Raw genomic sequence first — 24,441 nt, 5'->3', positions numbered from 1 at the left:
GTTTTTTAGTTATTTATTCATTAGGTTCCAACCTTGTGCTGGGCACTGTACCAGACACAAAGTGAGACAGTTCCTGCCCCAAAGAGTTTACAGTCTCAGACATTGGATTTATGGGTTATTACAACAATCTGTAACTCACTAGCCCCTCTTTTACTCCTATGACTACGGGGGTGTTAACCAGCCAATTTTCCTTGAATGGTCCCTTAGAATATGTGCTAACTACTTATGTGAAACTATTTGTTCAACCTTGTATTTAGCTATGACATTCTGAGTACTCTTCCCAGACCTGAGGAGGAGGTCTGTGTAGCTTGAAAGCTTGTCTGTCTCACCAACAGAAGTTGGTCCAATAAAAGATGTTAGCTCACTGAGCTAGTCTGTACAGTCTCAGAGGCAGACATAGAGAAGATCTGATACGTGAGCAGCTTGTGTGCATCGTGAGTGAAGTGAAACTTTAGTTGGGACTTGTGGTAGGTTGGAAAGGTGGGTTGGCAAACTGGTAGGGAAATGGAGAAGCCACTCCATGCGTGGGAGTTTGGAAGAAAATGAGGAAATGGTGAAAAAACCACAATCTCTAAGAGGCTTGAGCTAAAAGAGAATCTCCAAATGTTTATCTGTTCAGCCTTCTGACACACATTTGTGAGATTTTGACATTTCAGTAGGAGGCACTGGTGACACAATGCAGCCAGTCCATCACAGTAAGAAGGGAGAGCTACATTTCCACACATATGCAGGAAAGTTCATATTCCAGTAAAGATCTTAAGGCAATGAAGGAGTTCTGGCAGAATCTTTGGTCTGAGGAAAAAAGCAGCCTTGGGAAAGACTTTTTCAATACACGATACAATGCTGTGTGCTAGCTTCAATTGTTTGTGTTTGGAATCCAATTTTAATGAAACCAAATCACAGTTTATATGAAATAACTTGGGTTAAACTCAAATGGAACATAGTGTCATTTTTTAATCTTCCCCTATATGCCAAATCAAGTGATCAGTGCGCCTGTATTAAGAATAAAGCTAATGTATTATTGGGTCAGATTGCTGCTGTGGAAATCCTTGGGGATTAGAGTGGAATCATCTTCAGCATATTGTAAGGATGTGGATTTTAAACTGGCTGGACTGGACCCAAGACTGAGTGTGCAAGGTAGAATTAAATGTTTCAGTGCTAGTTCTCCAAAACAAATTGTGCAGTTTAGTTATGCCCATTATTGCATTTGGAGATGTTTCTTTTCACTGCTCAAGTGTTAGTGCTCCAGAAATTAAATGTGCTTCATAATAAGTTACATAGATCTGTCTCATCATGTGGATAAATAACCGGTCATTGTATTTTGTATGAAAAAAATGATTGTGTCTGGCAATGAAAAGGAGGTGGTGTAATTTATTGTACAAATGTGCACAGGGTAGCGCCATAGGGTGTTTACAGTCTTGTTTTGTAACTGTAAATTGTAATTATGTTCTCAGTGCAAACCCTAAGTTTGGGGGTTTCAAGGAAGAAAACAGTCAATATGAGACATGCTTTTTTGCTTGTGTGGCTCTGAATGGATGGAACAAATTACCAGATTCCCTTAAACAATTGCCAGTGCTGAATAGTTTCAAGAAAGCAGTTGCTTATTTGCTTGAAGGAACCCTGCCAATGTTTTTTGAATTGCAGAGATGAAATTATATGTTGGTCTTAGTAACTTTTCAAAGAATTAGCTTTTTATTGCTTATTGTGCTTTTGTTTATATGATGCTGTTCTATTGTCAGGATGTTATGCTGGAATATAACATTTCAGTGTGTGCTTCCTTTCTCCTGGGAGCTGCATGGAAATTAGATGTGCCATCCCAGGAGATTATTCCAAGCGAGTATCATTTTGAATGAAGAAAATAAATGGAATATGACTGGGCCTGTCAGTGGGGTTGGAAGCTCTGGGAGGCATTGCATTAGCGGTGCTAGGCCACAGCAAGACTTCATCACTATGTATTGGGCAACAGAGTCATTAGTTTAGTCACCCAGAACGAGATGCAGAAAGATGCTGGGGTTTTTTGTAGGGGACTTCTGGTACAAGTGGCTGAAAAGGATCAAAAAAGGTACTAGACATTTGTATGGATCACATTAATGTCTGTAACTCCAGCTATTCTCATTAACATATTTTGGAAGGATATTAAACATCCTGCCTTAGTGTTTGAGCCAGGTTTTAACAATTAGTGCTTAAGCTGGGTCCTAATGTGAGACGTGAAGAAGAGCTCTGTGTAAGTTCAGAAGCTTGTCTCTTTTACCAGCAGAAGTTGGCCCAGTGAAAGATATTACCTCATGCCCATTGTGGGATTCTTGTACCCTCCTCTGAAGCATCTGGGGCTGGCCACTGTCAGAGACAGGACCCTGGACTAGGTGAAGCTCAAGCAGGATCTCTCCCAGCAGATGATTCCAGCCAACGGGACAGTTCTTGAGATGTGTTAATATTTCATATGGCACAGCATGGCACACTTGCTTAGTCAAGCTGCGGGGCCTTGATTGCCCATGCCACTTATACGAGAAGAGTGGCTGTACCATGCTCTTGGCTTCATGGAAGGGGAGGGGCCATCTCAGTGGCATCATCTGTTGGCCTCTCCCGGAGACCCTGCAGATGCCACTGTGTAGACATTCTGCAGGGTGTTGGCTGGCCAAAGCGGATGGAGTTGCGGATAAGCTGTATCATCCCATGCTCAAACCCCGGATTTACACGTGGAAACCCAGGAAGGAATTAATGTTAATGACTGAGGCAATGGCAGCAAGGCTCAGGGGGGCAGCTGCCTGTGCAGGATGACTCCAGCTTCTGTGAATCTGGGATGTCTTTCCCGTGATACTCCAATCTTGGGAGTCCTCACCCTTCCTTTAATTCCCTGTATGGCAACTTTCCCTTCTATTTCCCCGTAAAGTTCTGCCTGGTTTGTACTATTCCCTTTTGCTGATTCAGTTCTGAAAGCCTGTCACTGCCCTTCTACATGTTACTCACACAAATAACCTAAACATGGCAAGAAGAGCGATGGTAAACTGCAAACTCTTAATTATGACCCCACAGGGGACTAGTTTTTCTTTCAGAAAGGACCTGATTTAGGACTTCTGCTTCGACTAAAATTCCTACTAAAGCCAAAGGAAGTTTTGCCTGAGTCAGGAGTACCAAGGTTTTGACCTCTCTCTCTCTCTCTCTGCCTATGCTCATTGCCTTCTTAATCTACGGTTCCTAATCAAATTCCAGAGTGGACTCTATTATATGGACTGGAACTACTTTCTGGAGTGGACCGGAGTCACTAAATTCTAACACTGTTGTATATAGTAGCTTCGTTATTTTCCCAAAAATAGTTTCCTGAGCTGAGCTATCTTCCCATTGTAATGGAACATTGTTTTACTTCTCCTACACAAGATTTGTTAGGGCAATAAATATGTCAGTCATGATTTCCTATTTTTTATTGTCTCTTAACTGCTCTAAGCAAAGAATATCAGTGTATTTTAGTTATAAAAGCTGAAGTGTGAGGGAAGTATATTTGGAAAGTATGCAGTAAAAGAATGGAGGAGAATAACTGGAAGCTCAGTAGAAAGAGAAAATATTCCTATTGCCATCACTTTCTTTCTGTAAATAGTCCTCAAATGTTAGCAAAACAGGAAAGGAAAACATATGTTGTAATGTTTATAGCTGACCTCTGTTAGCTTCTAAAACAATTTCTAAATTCATTTTCACTGAGTGTGTTTTTTGTCAGTCCTTTCTGCTCTGCAAATATGGGAACGTAAAGCAAGTATATTAGCACGGGAGGATATGGTATCCATCCCATACACCAGCCAAGCCTGGGGTACTTATTTGTTGTCTTGGAAAAAAACTACAAGGTGAATACTTTTTTTTTTTTTTGGGGGGGGGGGGAGGATATTATGGTCAGGGAGAAGATGAGTGGTTTTATTTATAGCATAAAATTCTGGCTTTTGAAAAAGAATTTGGATTTGGGAATGTCTTTCATTTCACTGTAGAAGACTTTTGTACTTTAACAAGATAAATGATTTACTAGGGTGACTAAGGCATCATTGCAAATGCAGCCATGTCGTTCCTTCATATAATGTGGGCTAGTCATATGCCGCTGATGATACATTTGTTGAGCTGTCTGCATGGGTAAACAGTTTTCTACATTAGTGCCTTTACCAAGGAACTTGGCTCTCTCTGTTAGGACATCATTAAAGTTATTTTCATAGCTATTTTTATGTCTTAGAAACAAACAAGCTGTTGTGTCACTGGTTCCTAGGAGCTTCTCAAAGCACTGAAATGTGATAGTCAAATGCATAACTATGAGCTTTCTGATCATGTTCACACTGCTGGAATATTCACACAGCACTGAGACAATCCCCAAATACCTCTCCCAGTATGTATTGGGCTCAGTGTAAAAACCAAGGGTGGATTCCCTGGGGTAGTCTTTTCTTTGGTTATTCCAAATTCCTGGTCAGGAATATGGAAGGGATGTCCCCATGTGATCTCACAAACAAATTGTCCTTTAGTTCACAGGGACTATTTTGCATCATTAGTTTTAAAACCCTATTGGTTCTTTGCATTTCTGTTAGCTTTGAGCTCCAGTTTGCATTGCTTTTTATACCTGCCGTAGCCTTTTCTCTTTAGAGGTGGCTGACTGAGATTTTTTTCAGTTCAGCTTGCCCAGCACATACAGAATTTAGCTGCTGCTTCTGTGTTACTAAATTGACCAACTTCCTAGCAGAGAGAAAATGGGTAGGGCTGCGCAAATGCAAAAGCTAGCAAGATATTGAGAGACTGATCACACTTTATATTAGGATTCCACTGGTAAGTGTTTATAAAGGGTTAATAGACCATTAACAGATGTTTTAATAAATGGTGAATTGATTGTGATAGACCAACAAGTCAACAGGTTGCTTATAACTGCATCTTAGAACCATCTATAACACATTCTACTGGTGTGCTCATAGCCATCTTTAACACACAGTATTCAGGTGTGGTAACATCTATTAGTCATTTAGCAACCCTTTATAAACTATTTATCAATGGAAGCTTAATATGAAGTGTGAGCAAGAAATTGGAGGTATTTAGAGCTACAGAACTAGTTGAGGAGCTGAAGGGACTGATGGATAAGGAAAGGTTGACAAAGAGTTTACGCGAGTCATGGCTCTGTGCAGTCCCTGCCAACTCCTTCGCCAGCAGTAACTTCTGAGCAGATTAGAAATCCAGCCACAGTGGAGGGGATCATGCCATGGAGAGTACCTTCTTCCTAGCTACTATGCCTGCTCCCCATGCCTAATGCTGCCCGCTAAAACTGCAGACCAGACATTACATGGAGTGGCTGGGGCTGGGGGGAGGGGTGATACGAGAGTTGCTGCTTTTCCATCGCTGCATTTCTGTAGATTTCTCATCCACACCATATAGCAGAGGGCATCATTTGGCCCAGTGAGATCTATCATGCCATGAAATCATCCTCCAAGGGAAATAGCAGAAGCTGCATCTCTCTTGGGGTATTTCAAATTAGACTGGACAAGGCGCTCTAGGGTTCATTGTAGGAAGTGAAGGTGCCTTCCTGGGGATGGAGACTAGCAGCCCTCTTCCGTCATGATTTCTATTGTTCTAGATCAGCACCTTTTGCCCAAATTTAAAACAAAGACAAAACACACACACACATACACACACACCAGCAACATTTTATTTTGAACAAGGAGGAAATTATGGAAAAATTGAAATAGGGGAAAGGAACTAAACTTTGAAAGAGGCAATTAACTTGAGGGTCTGGTTTTGCAAAGCTATTTTTCCATCTGCCCCTTTTTCCCTGGGCTTAATTCTCCAGCTCAGATCTGCTTTGCAGAAGCTCACAAATCCCATTGCACTCCCAGTTCTCCCTTTCCATTTGAGCCCTGATTTGGCCAGTGTCTCTACAGCTCTTAAAGAGTTCAGTCAGGAAAAAACAGTGATTCATTAGACCCCTTCTGCACATGTACTTCTCAGTTACTTACCTGAGGGCTTTTACAGCTAGAAAAAAGCAGATTTAGCTGAAGAAACGAGCGTGCCTCGTCCTAATAAATAAAACACATGGAGTCAATTAAAACAATGTTTAAATAAGTTTCAGGAAGGAGGATGCTTGATGTTACTACATCAGTGGACCACAGTGACTTCTAAGCCAACCAACTGTGTAACTTTACATTCCCATTTAATCTGCAGGTCTATAAAAATATGTATGCATACTTACGATAATAGTCATATGCCCAATCCATCAGCTAACATGATTTTGGAATTATTTTAAGTCCAAACCATGTGAAAATAAATCCTCACTTGATTTTGTGGACTTACTTTACTTCCATTATATTCCACTTTAAAACATTTCATATGCTCAGTTTTATTATTGTTACTTTCAGGAATTTCTAAATGCTTCCAAATTTGGATTTATTAAATTTTTGAACTTTATCCCTGGAAAAAGAAATGGTGTGATTCCCTGCTATCATTGCTGGCATATGTCAAATTTCACAAGCTAAACTGAGTAAGGCCTTGCCAGTATTTGGGAGGTGGACCACCAAGTGAAAACAAGGTGTTGCAAGGTATAATGTTGATGATTCAATGGGTGGCATTCTTCCCTTTAAGGCCACGATTCTGCAAAGATTGGTGCATGTGTGTAATTCTACACAAGTGAGTAGTCCAGTTGGGTTTGGTGGGGTTACTTCTGAGTATAGTTAACGTATGCATAAGTTTTTGCAGGATCAGGGCTTGAGGTTCGGATCCTGGCTTGAGAACAGCGGAAATGCATGAGTGTGTCCACATGGAGTTCTTTTACTTCAGTAGGACACTGTGCGCATGTAGGCAGTTCTCAATGCAAATCAGGGCCCAAGTCTACGGTACCAATGCCACCCCAGCATATTGTTAAGGAAAACATGAGCCCTAAAGGATATGTTTTTCAGATGAGATGTAAAGTCAAGGCTTTGCAATCTTTAAAAGTCTTTTAAACAAGATTGCTGGGGTGTCTGTCCTGGGTTTATTAGCACGTTAGATGATTATATTCCTCCTGCTTACATGACCCATCACATCTTGACTAACGTGGTATTCTTCTTCGCTTACTGACATTAAAACTGTGGTGTAATTTTGAATGTGTTATCACAGTAGCTGACATGTTCTGTTCCACAGATAACTGTATTTCAACCCGTAGTTAAGGTTGTGTCACAACTTCTGCTTAATGGTTGACCTTTCCAAGTCCTCTACAATCAATATGCTTAGTCAGATTCTTTTGAAAGTTGGAAGATGCAGAGTAGGGTGAGTGACCCAAATTGGGGTCATTTGAACTTGGGGATACAGAGATATAAGCCCCCTAAAAATAGCCATTTTTCAGAATGTTTCTAGTTGTTTTTTTGTTAGCAAAGCTACAGGTCAAACTATTAATATTATGTGGCCTCAATCTGTTGAGCTTTACCCAAGATAATGTATGGCATCCACTAAATCTTTGGGGACCCAAGTTGAGAACGGTACTGGAGAAGAAGTACATTTTTACAGTGCGCATGCGCCAATACAGAAAAATGACTAGAATTCCCTTCCCGCCATTTTGTATGCTTTAAATCTCAACTCTTGTATGTGCTCTAAAATCTGAATGGTTACTCCAATTGCTTTGACATTTGGTGTGTCACATGAAGGCCCGGGGTAGCGTTAGTGATCCAAATTTGGGATCATGTGACTAAAGGGTTTCCAAGTTACTGGCCGCCCAAAAAACTGGTTTCTTTCTGCTGCCTTGCACCATTAAACTGTGGGGTACTACTGAGTGGATGAACCACAGACCGAATTCAGACTGATGGCTGTGAACTCTTCCTTCAATTAACGTAATAAGAATAAGTTAATCACAAGGCCCCATCAAAGGGAAAAGGAGCTTTGGACTAAGTAAGTAGAGGTTGCTACAATTTAAAAGTTGTGGGTGGCAATTTTATTTTGGGGGAATGTAATCCCAGTCTTTGGGAGGGGGGGAATTAGGCATGTGAATGCTTCCTGGGAAAGGAGGGGAATTAGAGGGTGGAGAAGTGGAGCAATAGGAGGGGAGGGGGCTATGGGGAGGATAAATTGGGGTTAAGTGGTACAGGAGGGGAGAGATGTTATGGGGGGGTCAGGTGAGGTGAGCATGGCACCCCATCCCCGAGCTCTTCCAGTGCCATCCCACATCAGCAAGTGCATCCCAACCCCCTGTACTGCAAACTTCCTGCACCGCACAGAGTTGCCAGTACACCCCAACTCCCCTACACCCCACTGCTCTACCAGTGTACCCAAACTTCCCTGCATCCCCAGCTCTGCCAGTGCACCCCATGCCCCTGCATCCCCAGCCCTGCACATCCATCTTTACCAGTGCACCTCAGTACAGCATACACTAACTCTTTAGCGTTAGGTGGAATCCTGTGGGTGAGAGTGAATAGATTGTAAAAGGAGGTGAAGATCTTCAGCAACTCTGGGGTTGGCAGAGGGAAAGGTATGTGTGTTAACAGGCCATATGGGATGTTGCTGGAAGAGAGCAGGGTTAAGGTTGCATAGCCAACTTTAATTGCACTTTTCCTGATTTTCAGAATTTTGAGTTTTGTTCAACCCAACGTTCTGCACTGGAACAACACATCACCAAACAACTTTAACTCTGTGTCAGTGTAGGGGTGGTGTGGGGGTTTTGCCACTGAATTAGATGAATACATTGGGTGAAATCCTGGCCCCACTGAAGTCAATGGTACTTTTGCCATTAACAGCAGCGGGGTCAGGATTTCACCCATTATATATTAGTTTTCTAAAATAATATCACACTCATTCTTCCTTCTTCAACGGCTTCACATCAGAGTGTCCCTTCCCCCTAGCAAAGAGAAGTGTAAAAGGTTTTCTCGTGTCCCTGGTCCACTGAGTTGATCCTCAAGACAGCCAGAAGAGTTACTCAAGAAATATTCGAAAGATTCCTTGACACCTTCCCCCAGAAGCTAAGGCATCTACATTTAAAGGATTTCCACCCCCTAATGGCCAGGGAAGATGAGACTGATATCAAGCCCTGAATTTATCTCTACTGTATGGCTGGCTTCTGTCTTAAAATCTGAATGTGTCTCCATCTTCTGTCTATGTCAAGGTTTCTCAACCCATGGGTCGGGACCCAAAATTGGGTTGCTAGAATGTTTCAAAGGGGTGTGTGGCAGTTCATGTGGCTCTTGTTGCACAGGACTGGCTGGGCTCGCCTCCCTGCTCCAGGAACTGCAATTTCTGGGGTCCCAGCACCACTCAGGTTTGGCCCAGCCATCACGATGATGGGCATCCAGGTAGGCCAAATTTGAATGAGTGGCACTGCAACCCGACGAGTCAGGTCACAACTCCACTCACACAAATTTGGTTCAGTCAGGGGGGCGGGGCTAAAACCTCAGCGGCTCTGTAACCCCAGAGGTTGCAACGCCCAAAGCTGAGAACCAGCCCCAGAGCAATGGAGCTGCAGGAGCCGCCACTGTGGGATGGCCGCCAAGGTAGGGTGAGTGCGGGACAGGACCCAACCCCCCCATGTAAGGTTGCCAACTCTCCAGAATTGTCCTGGAATGTCCAGGAATTAAAAATTAATCTTTAATTAAAGGTTATGCCATGTGATGAAATCTCCAGGAATACATCCAACCAAAATTGGCAACTCTATCCCACAGGGGGCAGGACCCGACTGAAACCACCCCAGGGCCTTCACCCCCAGACTATTTCGTGGGTCACAACAGGCCATAAACGTTTACAAATAGGTCCTGACCCACAGAAAGGTTGAGAACCACTGGCCTATCTCATATATTCTCCCTTTCATCATTTTCTTGCTATTGAAGGGATGTGCCACAAAGTGACCCATCCAACCTACCAAGGCTCCCTGATTGTCTGCCCCAACTCTGACCCCAACGTAGGTTAGAACAACATGGGGCTACTCTGACTTCTGCTGGCAGTCCCCTAGGGACATTTTCTCACCTTTGATGTGCTCCTCCCCGTATGCAGGAGCTTCACTTGCTCTCTGTCCACTGGGGATTCCCCCACACCAGGGATATCCCCTACAGGGATTTGGGGTTCTTTCCCACTCCTGCCTGAATGGCGCAAAGAAATCAGACTGTCCCCTGTGCATAGTGAGTGGTTTCATTTACTTTTCCTTACCTCAGTAAAGCATATCACATGATCTCTGGAAGGATAATTAGGGAAGTGAAAGTATTTACTGGCTACTTCTACAGTGAAAATATCTTTGCAGCTGAATGCAACCATCCTCATCATGTTTTAGCTGGCTGAGCCAAGCACCCTCAGGTGGGACTGGTTGTGATTGATGGTTCACAACATTAACCTTTAACAAGGTCTTCTTTCTTTTTTACTTGCAGAATGTCAGCTAGGGCTGCAGGAGAAACAAAGCAGCTGTAGCTTGTAAGATTTGTTGTGATCAGCCGTAGGTTTTTAAGAGCAGAGTAAAGCTGCAAACACCTGCACTAGTGTAACACAGCCAGTAACATCGCTGTCACATGCAGAACTTCATAGATGAGACATTCTTTCTCTTTTGTTTGTCATAAAAGAATCTCTTCTGAGCTTTGAAAGTAAAGAAAAACAATGAGACAAAGATGTAACCGATCACCAGAGACATGTATTATATTACCTGTCGGAATATTCCTCAAATTACAAACAAAGGTAAGAAAGAATGGAGCAGCATCTAAAATGGAATGCACTCATTGCAAGGGCATAGACAAGCTTTGCCTAAAACTTGCACTGTCTGTGTTTTTCCTGATTTTTCTTTTCTGAGGATGGGCCAGGTCTGTCCCATTGACGTCAGTGAGGAAACTACCATTGACTTCGGCAGAAAAATGATCAGACGCTTAGCGTTCCAACAAACACACACTTCTGTGTTTTGTGACCTGTGCCATTGAGTACCTGAGAGATTTCCATGAAGACATTTAAACAGATTGTTAAAAGTGCAAGACTATGGTTATGCTGGTTAGAAAGGAAGGATTGCTCAGTGGATAGGGTGCTGACTTGAGAGACCTGTGTTCAAGTCCCTGCTGAGCCACAGGCTTCCTGTGTGACCTTGGGCAAGTCAATCTCTGTGTACTTCCGTTCCCCATCTGTAAAATGGGGATAATAAAACTGTCCCATCTCACAGGAGGATGAGGCTAAATACACTAAAGATTGAGAGTTGCTCAGGTGCTAGGACAGTGCGGGGCCGTTACACATACCTAAGATATCTGGCCATGGGTGTAGAGCCAGCGGCTAACCTGCTGAAGGCCATCTCAGCTCCATGTTGGACATAGCTGAAATTTTCACCGGTGGGACTAGTAGCATTAAAGCATGTTTCCACTGTGCTTCCTGAGAGTATGTGATCCACTGTATAATTAGGGAGCTTATCCACCAGGTAAGGACTCGTGATGCCTTCTGAGCAAACCTGTCCCTCACCCTCTAGAAGCAGATATGTGATGTTGGCCTTGTTAATCAGTCCAGGGTTTGATGGCCAACTGTGGGGTAATTCTCTCTCTCTTTTTTTTTTTTTAATTGAATGAATGACTTCTCAAAAGCATATTTTCCCCCCACTAGGAGATGACCCATTCCTGGCCTCCACCTCTTACTGCTATTCACACCCCCGGCAAGGCTGAGCAGACCAAGTTTTCCATCCCAAGCAAGGTGCAGGTAGGTTATTAATTATTATTCATTCAGATATGAGTGATCTTCACTAGACACTTTGACCCATATCGTCAAAGATATTTAGACTCCTAACTTCCATTGAAATCAATTTTAGGAGTCTAAATAAGTTCAATTTGAAGATCTGGAACTTTACTTTTGTGATTTGGTTTTATTTTCAAAATTCTCTTGAGATGAAAATTCTCTTTAATATGAATTCCAAATCAGCCAATTGTTATTGATAGGGCTGCTTGTTCAGAACTTCAGAAGTTACAGTAAAGGATAAAAGGAAGGTGAATCTTATCTATGTTTTCAAACGAGTCTTTTATTACAAATAGTATTTACAATATGCTTATTTTTTCTCCCGTTGTTTGTGTAACACACTGGCCAAGAGTATCTTTGTCCCCACTAGTGGCTGAAACCACTAGTATATGGGTAAAGAAGTATATGGGTCTGTTCCTCCTCTACAGTTAAAAGGGCTGGTACTTTAGCAAAGTCCCAGATTCAGTCCCTGCAGATGACCCAACCTGCAAGTGGTGACTTATACTGAGATTTGAACTGCTGTGGACCTCTGACACTTGGAGTCATACTTTCCGGGGGAGCTGGAAATGTTACCCCATAGTGTGGGGTTTTGTTCTTCCCTCCATGGGCTGGACCGTGTCAACAGTTTCTGAGGCTGCTACAGCTTTGAAGACAATAAAAAGCTGGTTCTTTTACTCAAGCAACAGAGGCTTTTGCAATCATGCACTATTTCAGACATTTAAAATCAGTTTTCCCCTCACCAATTGTGTGCAGTTGTCACTATTTGCCAGAGATTCTCCCATTTCAGACCCTGCCTTCATGTGTTGGCTGAAGTTAATGTGAAATCAGTGTGGCTATTGCTATTAAACAAAACAAAGCAAACGCCTACCATGCCATATTCCAGCAAAACATCATTGTTCTGCTCCACTACTGACAATGGCAATGCACTTACATGCTCCTGCATTAAACATCACAGGACAGATTCATATGTGGGTGCAACTCCTAACTAAGCTGAATACTGCACTCGTTTATATTACTGTAAATCTGGCTAAACGCCACAGAATCCATTTAGGTCAAAGTGGATTCATACCTATATGAGTAAGCATGGAGTCTGGCACACTGGAAGCTGTATCGTCTTAAATTAGAGCAGGACTAAATTCAGTGCTGGTTGTTTTGGTTTTTTTTCTGGGCCCTCCAAAAAGGGGACCATGTACTGCACTCCTTTGCTAACTTCAATGAGAGTTTTGCATTTAAAAAATCTGTGAGGTCATGATAAATGTTATGAAATATAAATTAGGCTTTTAAAAAATCACACTTTAGGAAAGAGGAAAGAACATGGATGTTTCTAGGTTAGTTAACTTTACTGTGAAAAATACACCATAAGATTGCCTACTCAGAACATCCCACTAAATCAGTTAGAGAGAGCCAAATTGATAGGTTTTAGAGATAAAATAGATAAGAACATGTAGTCAGATAAACCTTATTATAGGTCCTCATCTTACATAAAATAATTAAGTCTCCCCATTTGTAAAATAATGCAATAGAAAAGGCAGAACTTATAACAATTTATTTATCCCTCTGACACTCAAATTTAAAGTGCTGTGTTTACTCTTGAAGGCATGATTCACCTCACAAGGGACTGACTAACAGTGCAGCAGAATATTAGGAACTAATAATGCCCTGAGAGAAAGTGTAGCGAGGGCTTTAATGACTTTAACAACCTACAGATCTAAGACTTTTAACAAAGTGGTGCCTGTCTATAGGACTAGATTGTAAATAATGGCTTAATTTAAAATCATCACAATCTACTAGGGCCTACTTGGGATGAAGGCTGATTTGGCATCAGGTTATACCTCATTGTTGATTGTAAAGCCAAGGGAAAGATCAAGCAAGAAAAGAATGTGAAATTAAGAATGTAGTTATACGTTACTCTGAGTCAGTGAGAAGCACATTGTTTGCAAAATGCTGTGCGCGCTCCACACTGTGGGCCAGATCCTGAGCTGATGTTAAGTTAGTGCAGCTTCATTCATTTCACTGGAGCTTCACTGGTTTACACCAGCTGAAGATCTCACTCCTGTGTCTTTGTCAAGTGTACGTAAGATAGCACTCCAAAACATCTTGAATTTCAGTTTTAGATAATGACATTTTAAGCAAAAAAGAAGAGTAATGCTGCTGAACTTAATGCATAGTTATTTTAAAACTCAAGACCAAGTTCAGCCTATGCAAATGCTTCCCATTATCTTAAATGGGAACCACATGTACACATCTGTGGGTAAGACTTTAAAGGGCCAGATCATCAGCTGGTGTAAACTGATGTGTGGATTCCACACTGAAACTAAGTCAGTGTACACCAGCTGAGGATCTGGCCATTTGGGCCTAAAATAGGCTAGGTACTGAGCAGTGCAATTACACTTCAGTAGCATTCTTATGTACAGATAATACAGTTTTTAAAAAATTTTGTGGTGTTCTCTTCTCAGGCACATGCTCCGGTGTATTTTCCTTCTCTGTTTATGTTATGCTAGGGCTCTTAGTCTAACAAGGAAAGATGCATCTACCGTCTTCTTCCTTTCAGTGAACTAATCCTGACATTTTTATGTTCTTCATTGTAGGATTCCCAGCACCCGACCTCAGGATACAATGTACAAAGTAGGTCTTTATTGTCCTTAATCCAAACAATCAGGGTTGGTTGAGTTTTTGTTTGTTTGTTTGTTTTTTGCCTATTTAACATCATTAATACAAAGATGAAAAATTAATTTCTATGGTGCTAAAGCAGATCAGTTCCATTTTTGATTAAATATTACGCATTGTGGCATGTTGTGAAACCAAGTATAATTAGGTGGGTTGAGAGCTTAGGGCAACAGTAATCTTTTGACATTTGGAAATATGTTTCCTTTGTTTACAGAGTGGAGTGATCCAGCAGGGAAAGTTGCCACCAAGTCAGTGCCACAAAAGTCGTAAGTATTGTTACTTCCAGCTTTATATTTTATTTTAGGTTTATCTTAAGGAATGATCTTAGTTCTCCAAAAGTAACTGAACCTAGCTTACATACAATCTTGTCCTGGCATTCTGGTGTTCTCAACAGTGCTTAAAAATTAGCCATAAACCAGTTTTTTCTTCTGTGCTTATTACTGTTTCTTCTTCTTAAGCATTAACTAACAGAGGTGTATATATAAAAGATGAGTTTATTAAGCAAAATTAATGCCAATTTTATTTGTACAGCTTGCCAAAATTAAATCACTTTTAATTTGTCATCAGATGCTAAGCTTCTTACAACAGAAAATTCAACCCGATGAATAGCTGATGCAGGAATTTTAGCATTTATTTACTGAAGGAAGAGTAAAATACATTATACAATAGGCTTATGCAAGCTGGCTTTGAAAAAAAGGTCTTGAATTGTATACACATTGGGACAGTTGACAATCACACACCTAAAGAAAATCACGGAGGACCTGATTATTCACTGAGTTACATCCTTTTCCATTATGTTGTGCTGGTGTAAAACTGGAGTAAGGCAGAAGTGAATTGAGACCACAATATTTTGCATCTGAAGTGCTTTACAAATATGAATTACTTAGCAACTTTGTAAAATAGGTTACTATTATGGTTGCCATTTTACATATGAGCAGACTACATATGAGGCTTGGATCTGGCCTAAATTCAGAGCTGCATCACTTTAACTACTGGAGTGTTTTTTAAACTGATTTGCTTAAACCAAGATACACCAATTTGTACTAGTTTAACTAAAATGTGTTTAAACCCCTGTGTGGACACTTAGATGGATTTAGAAGTGATTTATAGCAATTTCGTTTAATTCAGTCAGGATGCAATTTAAGCTAAACCAGTATAAGCCAGGTTAAATCAATTTTAACGTGTCTACACCGCATTTTTGAATTGATTTAATTAAATGGATTTTAAACCAGTTTTAGTTAAATCAGTACAACTTTGTGCACAGATGAGGTCTCATTGAGGTCAAGTCATATGGCAAGTCAGTCACAGAGCTGGGACTAGAATCCGGGCATTCCATTCCATTGTTTTAACCTCTGGACTCCTTGACTCATGAAATAAAGTCATGCAACTTTTCTCATCTGAGTAAAGCTACTTGAATGAGTAAGGATTTTCAAAATGAGTCTCTAACACCGACCCTCTAAATTCAATGTATTTAATTCTTCTGACTGGATGCAAAAATTGAAAGTCATCATTTAAATTTTAATGAGAATTATGAAATCTGGCTAATGATAAAAATAAATTGGCGCATGTGAGCGATATTTATTTTTCCAAAATTATCGTCAGATTAGTCCTTCCCTTATTCTATTGTTGTTTCTGGAAATGATTTCAGATTTAAAAAAATATCTCACCCACTGGACCCTCTATCCTGAAAAAAGAAAGGATAAATTCATATGCCAGAATCTCTAAGTGATGCAGTGCTTACATCAAGTACTTTCTCTAGTAAAACATAAAAAATATTACTACATCTTAAAGTGATTTTTCTCCTAAAGCAAGTGTATTTGGATTCCACTGTGAAAAATATTTTGGTGAGTATACTATAAAATACAATATTTCAATAGTTTGTATCCAACAGTAATAGACTTGTCAATCATGGTTTATAGTTATAAGCTGAATTTCAAAAGAACAGCGCTTCATAGCTCAGTGGTATATAGTGCATTTAATGGGACCAAAGCTCTCTATAGGAAGCCTGATATAAAACTCGAAGACACTGAGTACATTTTATGAACCAGTTGCTCTCTATTCTGCTGCTTGATCTAAAGTTCCAGTACTATCAATCAGATTTCTGCTGGAATGAACTGCCTTCTTATGGTCGGTGATGGATTTTACACATGACAGATCAGAGCTGCAATGAAGTTACTTTTATTTTTAGCTTCCAAATGAAGATCAGCTAACCCGTTACTATCATTTTTTCCCTTTCACTACAAAGAAATTGTTAAGGCAACTTCCAAGAATTTCCATAGGTCTTTGGGGAGGTTATATTGCTTAGGAGGCAATCCATTGTGCCACTTAAAGTATGGTAGGCAGGACTCTGCCCTTAGATCTGCATGTACAGTTTCCACTAACTTCAGTTGGAGTTGGTTGCACATGCCTGAGGAGAGAATGAAAGCAAAGCAGATTGTGGGCGAAACCAATGATGATATTATCAAATAATCATAGCTAGATGGCAGATTTATTGATCCTCCTATCGTTATCCATTTTAATAGCAAGATATTTACAATTCTGTGGTTCCATAATTCCTGAGATACGGCTGGGATTCTGGGATCTACTGGTAAAATTATGGTTCCTGCATACACCAGCGCCATTGCTCTATGCTATAGAGCACACACCCCAATCTTAGCTCTGTCCCTACTGGGATTCTTGTCTCTAACCACCAACTCCACTTATCTCATTTATAGTGTGTGCTGCTAACTGGATCTGTTTTTCACTATTTCATCTTGAGCTGCTGCTGCTAAACAGATGTGGCACAGGTGTGTTCATCTATTTCTATCCATGGTGGGAGGTATCTTTGCGCTGGACACATGTGTGAGACGATGTCACAGTTGTCCTTCATCTTGTTTATGATTACATGCAAATCTTCTGAAACCTGAGAGTACCTGTCCCATTAACATCACTCCTGTTGGCAATCGTATTGATCCCATCAGTTCTATCAGAAATCTGCTTGTGATCTTTGATCAGGAGTTGGAGCAAAGGTACTCACATTCATCATATTACCCAGCTATCCTCCTGCCAGCTTAGGAATTAGGTGCTATTTATAGGCCGGTGCCAAGATTCTGGAACATGCTTTTGTCACGTTGAGACTTGATTACATGCTGCTTTACTCTGCTCCAATAGACAATGCTCTGTGCATGTCAGGGTCAGAATTAAGGTTTTTGTGTATGGTGTGTGGTGTATGGTAGAAAGGTGTGTGCCTGTAGGTGGACGAACACAGAGTATTTACTGTCAGGTGGCTTAAGTTTCCATTTCCTTGCCTGTATGGGTTTGTGTCAGCATGTTATTATGGTAACCTAAATTGTTTCACAGCCAAGTATTTTTGTGTATGAATTTTTTACTTTTTTAATGTTTAAAATATATAATGTCACACTCAAACTCAGGGGGCCATGAGAAACCCCAGAGCAGTGCAGGAGGTCAGATGGGGTGTGTTGAGTTGTGTCAAGGAACGGGCCCACAACGGCCTAAAGGCCTGATCCTGCAAACACACATAAGTAACTTGACTCATGAGTAGTCCCACTGAAGTGGTATTTTTATTCCTAGCCATACAATTTTAATATGAAATTTATATATAGATATATCAAAAAGGTATTGTAGCTGAAACCAATAATAACTGTATCTAGCTCTTATGTAGTGCTTTTCTTCAGTAGATCTCAAAGCACTTCACAACTTTTAATGTATTTATCCTTCCCCTGTGAGGTAGGGTGGTATTATTTTCCCCATTTTACAGATAGCCTCTCTGTGTCTCAGTTTCCTAAGTGACTTGCCCAAGGTCACACTGGAAGTCTGGTGGAGCAGATAACTGGACCCTGATTTCCCAAGTCTTAGGCTAGTGCCCTAACCACTGGGCTATCCTTCCTCTCCAAAGGATGATCCAGGATTGTGAAAAAAACTACAGGACTTGGCTTCCCTTCTTCTTCTTCTTCTTCTTCTTCTTCTTCTCCTTCTTCTTTTTTAGACCAGTCCTTAATAACACTTGGCTTCTCATCTTCTTCAAAAAAGCAAACGGGATGTTAGGAATCATTAAAAAAGGGATAGAGAATAAGACAGAGAATATCTTATTGCCCTTATATAAATCCATGGTACACCCACATCTTGAATACTGGGTACAGATGTGGTCCCCTCATCTCAAAAAAGATATACTGGCATTGGAAAAGGTTCAGAAAAGGGCAACTAAAATGATTAGGGGTTTGGAACGGGTCCCATATGAGGAGAGATTAAAGAGGCTAGGACTTTTCAGCTTGGAAAAGAGGAGACTAAGGAGGGATATGATAGAGGTATATAAAATCATGAGTGGGGTGGAGAAAGTGAATAAGGAAAAGTTATTTACTTGTTCCCATAATATAAGAACTAGGGGCCACCAAATGAAATGAATGGGTATCAGGTTTAAAAGGAAGTTCTTCTTCAATCAGAGCACAGTCAACCTGTGGAACTCCTTGCCTGAGGAGGTTGTGAAGGCTAGGACTATAACAGGGTTTAAAAGAGAACTGGATACATTCATGGAGGTTAAATCCATTAATAGCTGTTAGCCTGGATGGGTAAGGAATGGTGTCCCTAGCCTCTGTTTGTCAGAGGGTGGAGATGGATGCCAGGAGAGAGATCACTTGATCATTACCTGTTAGGTTCACTCCCTCTGGGGTACCTGGCATTGGCCACTGTTGGTAGACAGAATGCTGGGCTGGATGGACCTTTGGTCTGACCCAGTATGGCCATTCTTATTTCTTATGGTTGTTCGTTTTTTTTCTTATAGATTACATATAGTACAATAAATTGATAACCAGTCTACTCCTATTAGTTTTTTATGAAGCATAGTAAGGAGCAAAAGATAAGGTGCAACCAATTGCAAGGAGAAGGATCATCTGTCAACATCCATGAATTCAAGAGTACGTAGTCAGCCCTTGACTGAGGTTTGTGTTATATAATTACCATTGAGAGTATGTCATCCTCAAACATCCAGTTCTTTTGTTCTGTTTGGTTGTTAGCACTTGGCCTGTGTCCAGTTGGAAAGCACCCAGAACCTTTTTAATCAAGCACATCCTGTGTTCTAAGTCATACTGCAGAGTACTCTTGGGTAGTTTCCATAAAAGCCCAGCTAAAAAGAAGAATGTAAGCATAATGGTATTCTTTCCTTGTCATAAAATGACTTCCTATACTTATTGTATTAACACAGTATTAAAAGGTCCTACTCATGGATTCAGTGAACTATCGGAAACCATTAAAAACTTGGAACAGAAAAATTTAATGGGTCAGACAAAAACAACAACTTGTTTTATCTTTATAGGATTTTTGTGAGCCTTCAGACTATAGTCTACAGCCTGTGCAGTAACTAGAGAAAAGCTAAATTCAGATTACTCAGAAACATGCAAAACAACTTGGTGAACAATTTCACATGACATTTTGGCAAACACTTCCTTGCAATTTTTGCACTCTTTTCCTATTCAATGCGGTAAAAAATTACACTGAAAATCAGAAGAATTTCTTTAAAAAGCTGAAAATGAGTCAGTGGCCATTATTTAACTTGTTTAAAGCCACGGAGAATCCCACTGATAAAACTGGGATTCACCACAGATGAGATCCTGACCCCCTTGAAGTCATGGGAGTTTTACCATTGACTTCAGTAGGTCCAGAATTTCCCCACATGGCTTTAAACAAGTTGCAATAAATACCAGTAGTTTCCGAATCCCAAAGATTATGATAATACTTGGTAGAAGCCCATCTTAAAATGGAAATGTGCTGCTTGATGTTTAGCTGTTTCATAAGTGTCTAATGGCTTGTTGGAAGTTCTCTGTCATGTCAGGGACAGTCACCTGGGAGCACAAAAAACGAAATTTGGCAGCGTGCTCAAGCTATGAATTAAAGGTAATTCATGGTTTGAAGCGAATCAGCATGAGTTCCTTATGAGGAGTCATTAGATATCAAGAGGATTTTACACCAAGGACTATATATTGGATAATGTGACAACTGGAAATATTGGTATTCTTGAACATTCAAATCAAGACACGCTGATGCATCCTTAAACTTGAAAGAAATCACTATTAAAAACTGGGGTTCATGTAAGGGTGGTATATGATTTTCAGTTTAATTGCACACACTAAAAACTTGCAAAGTTTTATGTCCAACTAGAATAAGAAGAATGTTGTTGTATGTATTTGTGTATCAACATACCAAACATTTTATCCGAGCTTCAGTCATACTCCAGTTTGGGTCTGATAGTTTTAAAATCTTACATTTCTGAAATTCTAGCATTTGTAGCCAAAGGTCTTTCTACATTGCAGTGAAACACTCACAGCTGGCTTGGGCTCATGGGGCTTGGGCTGCGGGGCGGTAACATTATGGTGTAGGCATTCAGGCTCAGGCTGGAGCCCAAGTTCTAGGGCCTGTGAGTGGGGAGGGTCCCAGAGCCCAGGCTCCAGCCCAAGCCTGAATGTTTACACTGCAATTTTACAGCACCATAGCCCAAGCCCCAGTCAGCTGACACAGACCAGCTGCAGGTGTTCCATTGCCATGTAGACATACCTTAAAGCTCTTGATCTAAAGCATGAGAGTGTCCAGTGATCCCACATTGTTGATAGCCTGATTCATTTTACAGTGTATGTTCAATTTCACTTTGTAAGTGGGGGATGCTTTAATCATTAGACTAACTACTGACTGTTTGCTAACCTAAGGAAGTTCCAAAGATATTCCCTCTAGGTAAGCTGGCAATGTCACCAATTCAAGGGGCTTACACAACCACATATAAAATTATCATAATGAAACAACAGGGCATGCAAGTGGAACACCATTATCTCTAGAGAGCTCCAGTGCAGCATATTAACGGACCGAGTAGAAAGCAAGGACAAAAAAAAGCCTATTGTGATTAGCTGTCATTCATCTTTCATATTTACTGTCTCATTTTGTTAATTAGGAGTTTGCTTTGCACCCTTTTGCTAGAGTGGGTTCTTGAATGTTACCTTCCATGATCCAGGGCAAAGATAACGATCAGTCAACATTGTATCTTTGTTCCTTACTGCCTGGGTTCTCCTTTTGAGCAAAGTCCTAAATAATTGGGACTCAAACAATGTTTATGTAGCTGCAGCAAATATTTCTTATGGCCCATTGCAGAAAGAAGCAAACTTGCAAAACATTTCAGCGTCTATTAAATATAGTTGAATTCAGTGTCGTAATTAAAAACACTGTGTCCCAGAAGATAAACTCATTATTCAAAATAATTTCTAAATTATACTTTTAATTTGTTTTCATTATTCAAATGGCTCTTATGCAGTTTAACATCCCTGTCAAAATAAAATATCTGCTACTGCACTCTTTTCAATGATCTCCTCTTGACATATTTATAGATCAGTTTAAAAGATCATGTGAACAAGGGAAATTAATTTGCTTGTAATTCACTGATCAACGTTAAATATATTTTTGTTGAATATCACAGACACAGATAGTGACTGCCATAAGAGTGCTTGTAACAAACTGACCAACTGCCTGCTTGCCAATGTTTGGAACTTTAATACGCACCAAAGATTACAATTTAAAAATAGCCTCTGATACTGTATTAGTCACCATTTATTCACTGTTACTATGTAGTAGTATCTGCAATACCACTATTATAGTAATTCTCTACATTGAAAATAGGGCATACCACTGCTTGGTAAACAGATAAATGCTGACTGTTTAATGGCAACCACTCTGTATGTTAACAGTAAAATGATAAGGGTACATATGATGCCAATAGGAGTTTTTTCCTTATGCTCTCTGTATTGATGCCCATTTTAGTATTTACAACATTTTAGACCTGGCACAAGTTCTCCTGGGTTTGAGGAGTTCTGCCAACAGCCACTAATCCAGCAGAATGTGTTGCACCTTTATAGCTCAAGGTCAGCCTCAAGCTGACGCTCTGTTTTATTTTTCCATGGGATGGATTCCCTTCAAAACGTCAGCCTAGCTTCAAACCTATATTTTGGAAAACCTATGTACTGTGTAAATCTGAAAATATATGTCCTGTTCAGGACAGGGGAAGCAGCTGCAGCCAGAACCTCTCTTCCACAATTTCTGCTCCAAACTGCATCCCATTTCTTTCTCTTTGGATTTCCATCCTACCTGCCAACTGACCTCTCTATTTCCGCTCCCCACAATTTGGATCTCTATCCATCTCCTCACTTCTGGTCTGTCTCCCTACACTTATGATGCATAGCCCGACCATGTCTCGTTCCTCTGTGCTTCAGGCCCTTTCTCGTCTACTACACCTTACTAGTCTTTTAAGCTTAAATGACTCATACTTCCTCCACTTTCTTCCAGCAGCAGTCAGCCACCTGCTGTGTAGTATTTGAGGCGAATGAATTGTCACCCAGATTTACTGCCTCCAGGAAGTACTGTAGGCACAATATGAAATGAAACAGAGGCCTGAAAGAAGAATGGATTTTGCTAGGAAATTTTGCGTTCATGATATTGGAATGGGCTGTTTTTGTCCTAAATATTGAAAAGTGAAGCTAACAGCCATTAGTCCTAAACTCACAATTTAATTCTCTATATCCTACTTCTGAATCGCTGTGACACAGCTCCTAGAATCCTCCACATTTTCCTCAGCCCTTCACCCTCCAACTTGAGGAACTCCTATTGCTGTAATTATCCTTTGGGCTGAGGACTCCAGAGCCCATCAGTGTTGCAGCCTGACTGACCAGAGGACTTATTTTTCAAGTGAAACAAAGTTCTCCCATCATCTCATGTGCTGAGGAGCACAGTCTCTGCAGTACTTTCAGCCCCTAACGGCCCTGGAGGAAAGAGACTGGAAGTATGCCATGACTATAAATAGGTTCTCTCAGACTGATTACAAATTTCCCCACTGGCAGGTCAGGTTAGTTAACACTCTCCCAAATTCCAGGAGGACAACTTTTTGTTCCCTTGAATGTCGGAGAAAATACAATTAAAGATTATCCTAATACTATCCCATGACTTTCTGAAAATAAGATATAAGCTTATACCTGGAAAAGGCTAATCTTCCAAAGAAACATCCAGGTAAATCACAAAAGGGTTCTAAGAAGCTGGCAAATATGAAGCCATGTCCTCATTTCAATGCTAGCTTCCTTCCCCATCACCCCCCACCCCCGCCTACAAATATGTATACAAAATATGAACATAGTTTAGACTAGCAAGAAAAATGGTCACTTACTGAAAACATTGCCAAATGGCCTATATATCATATACCTGTATATATAAAAGAAGGGTCTTATTTAGTTTAAAAAAAAACTTGCTGAACAAAAGATCTTGACAGGTCTTGAAAGAAAGATATTGACCAGTTTACTGTATGTATCTTCTTATATTGACCAGAGAGAGGATAAAATGCAACTCTCAAGCTCGTCTGGGTTTGTGTGACGTAGTCAGTATCTCCAGCGATGAAGGCATGACTTTCACAACTATCTACTTTTTGCAGGCTATATAGATCCCATTTCTTCCTTATGTGCTATTCCTGACAAGTGAACTCTGTTTTAAAGTGGTATCTTTGCCTCTCAAAGGACAGTAAGGAATGCAAATGAGCATTCAGCACATTTGATTTAGCATGAATTTATATAGTTCCAGACAAATTTGAAAGCTTATACAAATCATACATTTTTCAAGTTTGGCTGTATTCCAGAATGGAATTTTTTGTTAGGTGAAACCTTTATCTCAGCTCCTTTTTGTGGCTCTTTAGTCTGAGATTGAAGAGGAACTGAAACTGGTGACCTGTCTTGACCTTTAGTACTGGATTAAAATTCCAAGTTGCTACCATGGCAACTGTACCTTGAAAATTAGATCCTGACAGAAGCACTAAGAAACTTAAAACTGCAACTGCTGCACTGAACTCTGAAGAAAGGTTGCTTACAATTGTCAGTGACAGGCTCTTAATTGAAATAATCTGCCTTTCCCTTTGCTTAAAAAAGAAAGAAAGAAAGAAAGAAAAATGAAATGAAAGAACAAAAAGATTATATCTCAATAGATTTTTTTAAGTGAAAAAATCTGCTGTGATTCAAACTAAAGCGTACTCTGCAGCATGAAATTAAATCAGTTTCAGACCAATTTATCGGATTCAAGAGGGACTACGATATTAGAGGTGGCAGCATGCTAAACTACATGATAAGG

At 40.4% G+C, this 24,441-nt stretch overlaps 1 protein-coding gene across 5 annotated transcripts in view; it reads left to right on the top strand.

Annotated features, from left to right (window-relative positions):
* The window catches only part of AFF2 (ALF transcription elongation factor 2), a 437,890-nt gene that overhangs the window by 267,040 nt on the left and 146,409 nt on the right, over positions 1-24,441 (top strand). For all 5 annotated transcript variants that reach the window (XM_074962630.1, XM_074962634.1, XM_074962635.1 and 2 more), the window contains 3 exons: positions 11,518-11,610; positions 14,232-14,268; positions 14,525-14,576. In XM_074962630.1, the coding sequence (XP_074818731.1) occupies positions 11,518-11,610; positions 14,232-14,268; positions 14,525-14,576 (182 nt within the window). The remainder of the gene's footprint in view (positions 1-11,517; positions 11,611-14,231; positions 14,269-14,524; positions 14,577-24,441) is intronic.

Source organism: Natator depressus, chromosome 9, assembly GCF_965152275.1.
Source record: "Natator depressus isolate rNatDep1 chromosome 9, rNatDep2.hap1, whole genome shotgun sequence".
In the NCBI taxonomy this organism is placed as follows: domain Eukaryota; kingdom Metazoa; phylum Chordata; order Testudines; family Cheloniidae; genus Natator; species Natator depressus.
This window is presented reverse-complemented; position numbering and strand designations above follow the sequence as displayed.